Raw genomic sequence first — 11,303 nt, 5'->3', positions numbered from 1 at the left:
TTCGGTTTTGGTTTCAGTTTTTCGGTTCTAGAAATTAGAAACCATTTGGGTATTCACAAAATTCAGTTAGGTTATTTTGGTTTGGTTCTGATAGTAATGTTAAATACTGGCTAATATATAAAAGACATTTCAAATCCAATTTGGGTCCAATTTTTCAAGTAATTTCGGATAATATGGAAAAAAACATCGATAATTCAAATTGTTGAGTTAAAAAAATATAATTCAAATAATTTTTATTTATTGGATAAAAATATTCAGGTGATTCATTTTTTTTGTAATTTGGTTTATAAATAATATTTTTAGAATATTTAATTATTAAGAAATTAAATATAATTAATATTTTTAAGTATATAATTTGTATTTTAAAAATTCGGATACCCATTCGATTCTCGGTTTGGTTGCAATTTTTTGATATAAGATCTATTCGATTATTTATAAAATCTGTTTTGTTATTTATGAAATTCAATTTGGTTTAATTTTCTTAGTTCAGTAATTCGATTCCAGATAAATATGTCTAGTCCTAGTTTGCATTTTCAAGAGATTTTATGGATAAGATTCAACGAAACGTAAGAGATGTTCAGTCAAAGCCTTGAAATACCACAAAAGATTAAAATTTTCAGACATTGTAACACTTGGGGAATGTTGTTGTGTATGTCATCCAAACAAAGCAAATTTTAAACGTAGGTATCGATCAGAGACTTCCTCATCTCATCGACAATGGAGCTGGGTTGGGCTTCTCTTAGCTTGAAGATGCTGTCTATAACAGAGAGCTCTGTAGCGGTTGTGTCTGACCCGCAGAAAGCAGTCCAGTCATTAACCGTCATACCAGCACCTATGACTTCACTACCACGGTTCACGGTTCCTGCAACTAGAGGGACTTGAAGAAGTGTTGATAGTTCGTCCAAGTCTTCCACTGAGGTGTGAGGATGGACCTATTTGAGAAGAAAGACATCAGTGGTGAGATACGAATGTTAAATTCATTAGTGTTCTAAGGGATGGTCTAAGTATTGTTGTTCTCTTACAATGCCACCTCTGTTGGACAAGGCACAGTTACTGCCAACAAGGATGTTGCCAGCAATTGTCTGACGGAAAACTTCAACACCAAGAACATCTGCTATTATCTCCTCAGTTTCCTGTCAAACCAAACCAACTGGAATAAGTACAACAACTCCAATAACATGCCAAGATGTAAATTCATTGAAACCGCATATGCAGTAATTAGTTAGTTTTTCATCATTTATTGACAGTCAGCAGATATGTACGGCCAAGCAGTTTTACAAGAGTAATATAGCAGGAGACTGATCTTCACCTTGTCAAGATCGGTGTGAGCAAGAGCAACATGGTCATTGCAGGCAATGCAATTTCCAAGAGCAGACAGACGTTCCTCGATTCGCTGGACCACAACTGAATCAGGTAAACTGTTCCTCAAGTGCTGAAGCTCTGTCAGAAGGGAACAAAAAAAACATAAGTTAAAATTCAGGAGATGCAACCATACAAAAGACTACATAAACAATATATAATATCTCCATATCAAAACAACAAAAGACTCGCATATAATACAACGTTACAGATTCCTCAATGAAATAGTAAATGGACGAGAGAATATAATCTTCACCAAAAGAATATTTAGATATAAGAGCCACCTCATCAGTTTAAACAGTGATAGGCAATGCAAATGCCTCAGCCAAGACATTCAGAAAAATCTCTAAATATTTGTTAACAGGGTCATGCTTTTATCAGGAATCTAAAGAGCAGTTCTTAATTGCGCCAAGAAACGGACTGTTGTAGCAAGACTATACCTTGGTCAGTAGTTGTGTGGGGCACAAGAAGGCCATTCTTGTTTCCTATATACACCGAGAAAGAAAAAAAAAGAAACCATCTTTAATTGAAGAAAGATTAGAAAAAAAAACAAAGGTGAAGAGTAGAAGGCTAACCAGCACAAAGACGGCCAATAATCCGTGTTCCACCAAGAGAGGTCTTAACGATAGGGATAACATCAGCTAACTCCGACTCAAAAGCACTATTCTCAAACATAAACACCAAAACTGATGTAAAGCTACAAAAAGAGAGAGAGAGAGAGAGAGAGAGAGAGAGAGACGTGTGCAAAGCAAAACCTGTAAAAGTTCTCAGAGCCTCCAATAGCGACTAAGCAATAGGCGTTAGTGAGTTTGGAGAATACTCCAACTTCACTGCGATTTCTAAATTTACTTTCGATTCTTCTACCATGTTTACATATCTAAACTACTCAGTTCAGAAAATATTTTAAATTAAAATATCATAAATACTTTCGATTCTTCTACCATGTTTACATATCTAAACTACTCAGTTCAGAAAATATTTTAAATTAAAATATCATAAACTGCTTGTTTTATATTTATATTTTTATTTTGAACAAAAAAAATATAATTTTTTTTCTAAAAGGCTTAACTAAAACTATAAAATTCTCAACAGACAACCTTAAACTCTCTTTAATCCAATAATAAAGTAACCACTTTTTACCAGCTGCAGTTGCATTTTAAATTTTATATCAAAAAATGCAAAAACTTATATAACAAAGTTTTGAAATGATAGAAAGTAGGAAAGAGTATAAGAAAAAATAAGTATGACTTGGATGCGAATTTAATTTTTTTCATAGATATTACTCCCTCCGTATCACTTTTTTTTTTGACATCCTCCTCCGTATAACTTTAAGTGATGTTTTATGAAAAAAATCTATTTCATTTTAAACGATGTTTTCAAGTTTCCATGTGAAAAGTAAATGCAATTTTATGCTTTTGATTATTTGTATTCTGTAGTATGATTTTTTATTGGTTGAATTATTTGTACTTATTGTTTTTTTAATATAAACGAGAAAGATTGAATAAAATTTTGTAATTTTTTAATCGGTGTGCAAAAACCTTATATTGTTTGTTTGCTTTTGAAACTTAGATATTATATTGTTGGAAGTAGGTGACAACATAAGGACTATAGACGTACTTCTAAATCTTTTGATAAACGTTTAACATCTTTAATTCATATTCGAATCAATATTTTAGAAAACATATATTTCAAAACCGACTCAGGGTATAAAAATAAGATAAAAAATCACCCAAAAAATGAAAGTACGACTGACCAAAAAATCAATAGCTTGGAAAACATATACAGTGAAATCTCTATAAATTAATAATGTTGGGACTACACCAAAATTATAAATTTTTTTATTAATTTATAGAAATATTAATTTATCGATATACTAATTGAACCAAAAACTCGATTTGGGACTATAAAATTATATTATTTTATAGAAATATTTAGTGTATATTAATTTATAGAGGTTAATTTAAAGAGGTTATACTGTACTACAACATAACTTTATCACAGATTTTTGATTTTATGTTTTATATTTGTTTAAGAAATGAAAGATTCCAATCTTTTATGTTAGCTAAATTTTAGGTAATCTGGTGTAGCACATATGATTCTTTTAAGGAAACTGATATTTATTATGTATTGTAATTTCATTTATTAAAATTATTTATGGTTAAAAGTAAAAAAAAAATGAGTGGCATTCACTTGTAATTATAAAGGCGAGTTAAGGGTTAATTCCAAATTGTACTTTAGTTTTAATAGTATAGATAATTAAGTCAAAAAGGTAATGCGAATATGAGTGTAATTTTAAAAAAAAAATAATAATTCTCGATTTTTTCCTTACCTAGTTCAATATCTCAATTAATTATTATAATACACTAAATTTTAAAATTATGTTCACTTTAGTACTCAAACTATGCTTATTTCAATAAAATATATTAATAAATTTCAAACAAAATTTAAAACTCAAAAACTTAAAAACAAAACTTAAAATTTTTTAATTTTGTTTTAAGTTTTAGGAATAAAAATAACTAAATTGTGGATAACCTTTTCTATATCAAATTAATTTTTTTTGTAAGTTAAAATAAATATATTTAATTTTCATTCAAAATTGCGTTTTCTAAATTTTTAAAATTTTCACAAAATTTAGTTATTTTATTTCTACAAATTTGTTTTGAATTCAGGAAATTTTTAAATCCTTTGAAACTTATTAATATGTTTGATTAAAATAAGCATAATTATGTATTGAAATGAACACAACTTCAAAAGTTAATTAGATTTTAACTCGTACGTCCGTGCATATATTTTTTCATTTTATAAATTCATTTGATATTATTACAAATGTTTTAAATATATAATTTCAGTTTTTAGTATTGTATATTATGTAATTCTATAATATTATTGTTTATATTTCTTATTCATCATTATTAATATATAGTGATTCGTTTAATACATTTTACTTTGTTATTAATTTTTATTACTTACTAATATATTTTCAAATTAGGTACAATAAAGTAACAATATGAAATAATCAAATAAATAATTTAATTCAAAATATGTTTTTTTCTTTAATTTATACATTTTCCTATAATACATTTTTAAAATTTATTTATTTATATTATAGAAAACAAATACGTGTAAGATAATTTATATTTACATGTTGTGTTTAAAAATATACTTTAACATGTATTATTTTAGTATTTTACGGAATTTATAAGTAAAAATAGTTTTTTGTTTAAATAATATAACCTCATTATTTTAATAATTTTATACATAGCAGCATCTATCATATTATTTTAATAAAATTTATTGATATATGATATTTTTGGATGTTATGATATTAAGTTTTCATTTTATTTTTAACTAAGATTTCAAAATATTAGATTGTTTTAATTTTTACAGCATATATAGTTTAGTTTTTCGTGTTGCATTTCAAAAAGTTATTTTTATTATCTATAATTTTATCTTTTGTAAAATTTGAAATATTATCATTTTGAGTTTCAATATTTATTTTTCAAACTTTATATTGTCAAGAAAACTTTGAAAAACTACATGAATTTTGAATATTTTTTGTAACTGCATTAATACATTATCTTATAAAAAATATTTGAATTTTTGGTAATATTTTCTAATTTTTTCTCAACAAATTTTTTTATAGTTAAGAAAAAATTATAATTAAAATTTGGGTTGTCATTCATATTTTAAATGAATTACTAAGATTTCATAGTTTTCTAATAACATATATTTTAAATAGTATATGAACTAAATATTATTGTATAATATTATATTTTTGTATATATACATTTTAAACAATATATTGTTGAGAGTTTCAAAAAGAAAAAGAAGATAATATATAGTTGTAGATATAAAAGTTTCACATATGTTAATAAATTTATTTTTGTATAAAAAAATTGTATAGTTTACGAATTTTAACTCATTTTAATGATGAGTGATAATTTATTTAAATGAAACAATTTTAATTTTTTTGTCAATTTACCTATTTAATATAATTTTATCATATTTAATTCATATAGCACTTCTATTGTTATATAATACAGAATATAATTATAGAATTTATAAAAAAAAATAGTACATAATTTTTATTTTCTTTCTTTATAATAAAATTTTAGTTAATATTTATTTATAACAACATTATATTACTAATTACAAAAAAAATATATGTTATTTTATAAAAATATTAAAAAATCTAAGTTTTGAAATATTAAAAAATTTTAGTTTTGTTTCTCAACAAATTTTGTTATAATTTAAAAAATAAAAATTTATAGTTAGTTTATTATTAATGTAAATAATCAAATATGTCATATTAACTAATTCTTTAAGTGGTCCTACTATGACTTGTTAATGGTAGATAAAAATAGGAATCTAAATTAATAGATTAGATGTATTAAATAGATTAATTAGCTGATCTATCAAATTAAATAATAAAAAAATAGGTATTAAAGAACTTAACAAAATTCAATTGGAGTACTTTTATTTTATAAAAAATTATGGTTATTATCTGTTATGACTTGTGGTCTTGAGCCTGAAAAAACTTTGATCTCTAGTGAAGATTTAGAAGTGCTAAGCCCATTGAATAAGGTCTAAGCCCATTATTACTGAGAAAAGTGAGAAGCTAAGCCCATATCTATTCAATTTTCTTAGAACGTCAGAAAACTTCTCGATTTCAAATATACACATGGAATGTATGATGAGCAAAGTCACATTCAACTATTGCCCAATGCTTGTAAGTTGTAATCATGTCGGTAAATCCATATTTTATTTATCTTCTATAGTAGTTTACTTGTCTGATGCTAAATCTGTTTTTACATTTTAGAACACACGGAAAGACCAAAAAATAAAATAAGAAGAGATATATATTAGTTTTCTGTAGTTTTATTTCACAAACATCATAAAATAAATGAAATTGATGATAATGAGTGTCGGAATACTTTTTTTGGTCAATAACTAAAGCGCTCAAGACATGTTAGTTTGCAACTTTTACTTGATTACACTAAAACTTAATAAAATAACTAAAGTATACTGAAATACTAGGTTTAGAACCGCGCAATCGCGCGGGATGAATGTTATATATAAAACTAATTTTTATACATTACTAAGGGGTTGTCCGCGCTTCGCGCGGAATATTATTTTGTTATGGTTAAATATGATATTTTTGGATGATGTAATCATGTGGTCAGTATTTATTTGTGAAGAGCATGCTTTAATATTTTATTGTGTTATGTAGTATTAGTTTATAGATTAATATATTATGTGTTCGTCTTTTCAATAATGTGTTGTTGTATGTATAGTAGTATTTGTTAGTGGTGAATTGAGCTTCTAATGTAAAGCATATTGAATTTCAATCACTTTGAATTTATGTATTTGTTGATTCTAACATTAACGGTTTTAGCGTCAAAATTGTATTTCATATTTTCACATTTTTGAACATTATTCTTTTTTTAACAACATTGAACATTATTCTAATAAGATGTTTTTTTCGTCTCCGCATATTTTGACTTGAGCCGTCACCATCTATGTATTTATTTACATTTCTGGTATGCGGTGTTTCTTACCACCACCGGAAAAGGCTCACCTTTGTTGCTCTTGTTTTTCCTTTTCTTCTTCTCTTGTGAGATTATCTGATATTTATTGTAGATCAGGTTTATGAGTTCCCAGTTGTGCGGTTGTTTCTCATTATGTTGTACGCTGTTCTTGTCAATATTTTTCATCTTCTTCCTTAGATTTGGCTAACGTTTGGAACTACATCTCCTTGGGTTGGATCAGAGTTTAGTTGTCTTCCTCGTAGTTGGCTTGCCGTTGATAGTCCCTGCTAGTCTTGGTTTTCAAGATCTGGTTTTTGGTGATCTGATTTTTATGTTCTCTTCATAGCTCGAGGATGGCTCCACAGTTTGCTGATTTTGTTGCTGATTTTGTATAGTCTCTTTTTCTTTCTTTGTTCTCTCATCTCGTTGCACTTTTCATCGCTGGTTGTGTCTCTGGTGGCTCTCCATTTCACATATATGTCACTCAAGGTTTGGATAGTGTTTTCCTTCGTGTATGTTTTGTGGGCTTAGAAGATTATTTTTTGTCTCAAACTTGAGCTCTGATTTCTCTGTGGTTGGCTTCCATTCTCCCTCTCTTATGTTGCTTTTCTTCTTCTCCTGCTTCCTTTGGTATATGTGTGTGGAGTTAGTCTTTTGGTGCTTTGGTCTCTTCTATTCAGAGTTTTGTGGTTCTTCGTTGGCATGAGCTCCTTGTATGTGGTTGTTTTGTTTGTGAGGTGATTCATACCTTTTAGCTGGTGGTTGTGCATTATGCATGTGTTTTCCTGCTTCGTGGTGACTTTGGTCCGGTGAATATTCTTTCTCAATCTTTTTTTTGGTGTTTTGGATTGGTGATTGATCGCGTTCATTTGTGTTTCAGACTTTTATTGAGTAAGTGTTACTATAATATTCTATTTCTTCTTTGTGATTGTGTAGATTTACGTTTAGATTATGTGTCTTATTCTAGTTTTTTTTAGTTTAATTATTTTCAGATTTTTAATAGTAAAATAAATTATAATTTGTAAATAAACTAATAGAAAATTAATAAAAAAATAATAAAATAGTAAAAATTTATGTTATTTTTAGTTGTGAATAAATAAAATATTTAAAATCTATTTTTATTTTTTTATTTTTTCTTTATTCATCTCCAATTTTATTGACTAATAAAATATATTATAAAATTTCACATAATAATGGTTAGTATGAGAAAAATAATAGTGCACAATTAGAAAGTACTAAGCCAAATTGCAATAGTGTAAAAGAAGAATGACCAAAAATATAAAAATAAAAATACATGGGTACACATGTCATCAAACCCGCTTGCCACTTGTCATAAGAAGAGAAAAAACTAACTTTATATATATAGATTAATGATTTGTGCTCATTTACGTATTATGTATATAATTAAATTAGAGTAAGCACATAAATCAAAACAACATCTCTCGTTTATTTACGATATTTTTTTGGTAAATAAATCAAAACAATCATTTTATTTATTTTATATGGTATATAACTAAATCTCGATGATATGGACATAGATATATGATCTATTTTAATAAATATTTATTATTGAGAATTCGTACTCATATGATAAATACAAAATTTCTAATTTTTCAATGCAAATTTCAAAAATTAAAATATTAAGGTTTCAATACTTTTTCAATAATTTTTTTGAAATAAACATATTTATATATTTTTATATGTTATATTTAAACTATATTAATATATAATATGAATCTAATCTATTAAAACAGAGTCCTATTTGAAATTACTGTGGCACATTTTTTTTGAACCTATTGAACATGTTGTGACTACGTATTAAAAACATACTCCATATCTCTTTAATAGATTAGATGTATATGACTTTCATTAAAAATACAATTATCATCTAATTCTTAGACTATTAGACTGGATTAATGTCAACATACCTCATATTGACAATTCTATGATTTAACCTAATTCATACACGATTTTTTTGAAATCAATTTCCAATTCATTCTTCTACAGTAAAACAACAATTCATTGTAGGCCACCACAGTGTTTGTGCATATCATCATCATCTATCAACAATCGCGATTTGTTCTGTAGAGTAGAAAAACCCTAGACAGCTTGGAGATGTCTTCTGAGTTTCTGGGTTTCCTAAGAATCCAGACCTTACTCTTCCTGATCTTAACTATGATTGCAACAGGTTGGAGTCATCGATAGCGTCGAGATCATACATATTCATCACTAGAAGCATCATCCACTAATTACAACAATTCCCTTGAGTAGCTGGATCAGACTGTGAACAAGGAGATGCTTCCACTGTCGTCAAGTTGCAGAATGCAATAAAGTTAAACGGTGGAGGTGTTTTGATTTTTTTTATCTTGGCTCTGTTGTGTTCGGTTCGTTGGTTTGTGTTTGGTTGGATCTCATAATAGGTAAATAGAAAAGTTACAGTTTTCTGATCAATCAAGTTGACATAAAGAAGTTTAGTTGTTGAGCTAGTCGAGTTAGTAGAGAAATATGGTTTTGATAATCAGTTGTGGTGAGATTACCAGAAGGAATCTCCTTTAGAGTGGATTTGAAGTTTGATTAGTGATGAAAGATGGTTTAGGAGGTGCTTAAGGCTGTTGAGTCTTGAGCTCAGAACAAATATATATGATTGATAGTTTAGGGAAACCCAAGAAAAAATCGAGCTAAAGTTTTGGGTTTTTTCTTTGTTCTTGATGTTTTCCTAAGAAGCAATAGAGAATGAGTGTTTTTTGTGTGCTAGAGAATGAAAGTCATTGACTTTATTACTAATGTACAGTCATCTGCACCGCTTATTTTTGGAAGAACCTTGCTGCTGTCAATGTGAGTTTGTAGTGTCTTTATATATCTTTCCAATCTTTCCAATTATTGTTTTGTGCTTAATGGTGTGTGTTGTAATATATTACAGCAAGTTCGTGTAAAAAATGAGTGAAAAAAATTTGGCTCTCTAGAAGATTTGGTGAAAAAAATGAGTAAAGGTACTGTTCAAGAAAGGTTCATGATGGCTATTAGTATTTAAAATTTTAGGATAGTTAGGAGTCTATATCAGTATGGAAAACTTAAAAAAAATGAAAATCAATTTTGTTTGAACTCTTATATACAGCTTTGTAGTGGGTTATTGCCCAAAGCTAGACATGAGCTCCTCAAAGATTGACAAGCATGCTCTGTTTGAGCAAGCTCGCAAAAACATATATATGCAGTTCCAGATGCAACGGTCTACTGCTTAAAAGTTTCTTGCAGATTGTTTCATATGGAAAGTTTTTACAACAAAAAGGATCCACATGAAGTCATGCATGCAACATATCAGTAGCCTCAAAAAGATTAAAGTAATTGTAAATCATTTGTTAATAACAGATGTATAGGTGAGTTACAGGACCCCACTGTTCATCAGTGGGAAGATCTCACAACAATTCACACTTCTTGATTGCTATTTGTTTGTAAAATTTTCCAAAAGTTTCAAAATGTAAATTTATACGAGGTTGTAATATTCTTTTGATATTCTAGCATTTTCTGTTTTTTTTTTCTTTAAGCTCTTTTAACTACGGATCAACAAAATTTACAAGTGTAAAACGTGAGTTTATCTTCAAAATTTTATAAAAAACTAATATGTATGTATTCAAAATATTATTAAATTATATATATGAAAACGATTGTTTCTATGATAAAACATTTTAAACTATTAAACAAATATGTAAAAATATTTTCAAAAACATGTATAGCATTAACTTATACATATTACATATAAATTTGTCTGATAAAAAAAACATTTGACACGAAAAGTGTGTACAAAAAAGTCCAAAATGATACAAAACCAAAATAACAAAACCTAAACCTAAACCAAACCTAAATTCATAAATAACTGAACAATTACTATATTTCTTGAACCAAAAATCAAAATCCACAACCGAACCGGTGCCAAATCAAAAAATAAAACAAATAATTTTAACACGAACCGAATTTTATAAAGTATCATCAGATCATAAAAAAATTATTTAAAAACATAAACTAGAAATATAAATACTCCGCGCAACCGCGCGGGTCAAAATCTAGTGTCTATTAAATGAGACTTTATATTCATACGATTTTATGATCATTTGTATTTTGTTATTACAAAAAAAATTAAATTATTGATCACAAAATTTTAGTGTGTGACATTTAATATTTTTAATAATTTATAGTTATTTTAAAAATTCAAAATATAATATATAAGAAAAATTTTAATTTTTTTATTATAAGGTTAATGTGATTGTTTAATATATTTTAATAATATAAACTTTTTTAAAAAGAGGTAAGATACAAAAATTGTTATCATATATTTATTATTCACAATCATTAATTGTCATATATATGTTAATCATATTAGGTAATTCCACAGTTTTTATTTAAGAAAAGTGCGAGAATATA

General features: G+C 27.0%; 1 protein-coding gene and 1 long non-coding RNA gene across 2 annotated transcripts; one reads left to right on the top strand and one right to left on the bottom strand.

The window, feature by feature from the left end:
• Positions 1 to 574: 574 nt before the first annotated feature.
• LOC106360785 (eukaryotic translation initiation factor 6-2) lies at positions 575 to 2,303 on the bottom strand. Its single transcript, XM_048766972.1, has 7 exons — positions 2,286 to 2,303; positions 2,115 to 2,236; positions 1,935 to 2,020; positions 1,800 to 1,844; positions 1,310 to 1,440; positions 1,023 to 1,133; positions 575 to 932 (listed from the first exon to the last, which is right to left on the bottom strand). The coding sequence occupies exons 1-7, from the start codon at positions 2,301 to 2,303 to the stop codon at positions 675 to 677; spliced, it is 771 nt and encodes a 256-aa protein (XP_048622929.1). The 3' UTR covers positions 575 to 674.
• A 6,365-nt stretch (positions 2,304 to 8,668) lies between these two features.
• LOC111209118 lies at positions 8,669 to 10,868 on the top strand. The gene is made up of 3 exons (XR_002660871.2): positions 8,669 to 9,722; positions 9,808 to 9,877; positions 10,003 to 10,868. It is a non-coding gene; the product is annotated as an uncharacterized LOC111209118 (long non-coding RNA).
• Positions 10,869 to 11,303: the final 435 nt, after the last annotated feature.

This window comes from Brassica napus, chromosome C8 (assembly GCF_020379485.1).
Source record: "Brassica napus cultivar Da-Ae chromosome C8, Da-Ae, whole genome shotgun sequence".
Classification (NCBI taxonomy): domain Eukaryota; kingdom Viridiplantae; phylum Streptophyta; class Magnoliopsida; order Brassicales; family Brassicaceae; genus Brassica; species Brassica napus.
The sequence above is the reverse complement of the archived record's forward strand: the minus strand, read 5'-3'. Positions and strand labels throughout refer to the sequence as shown.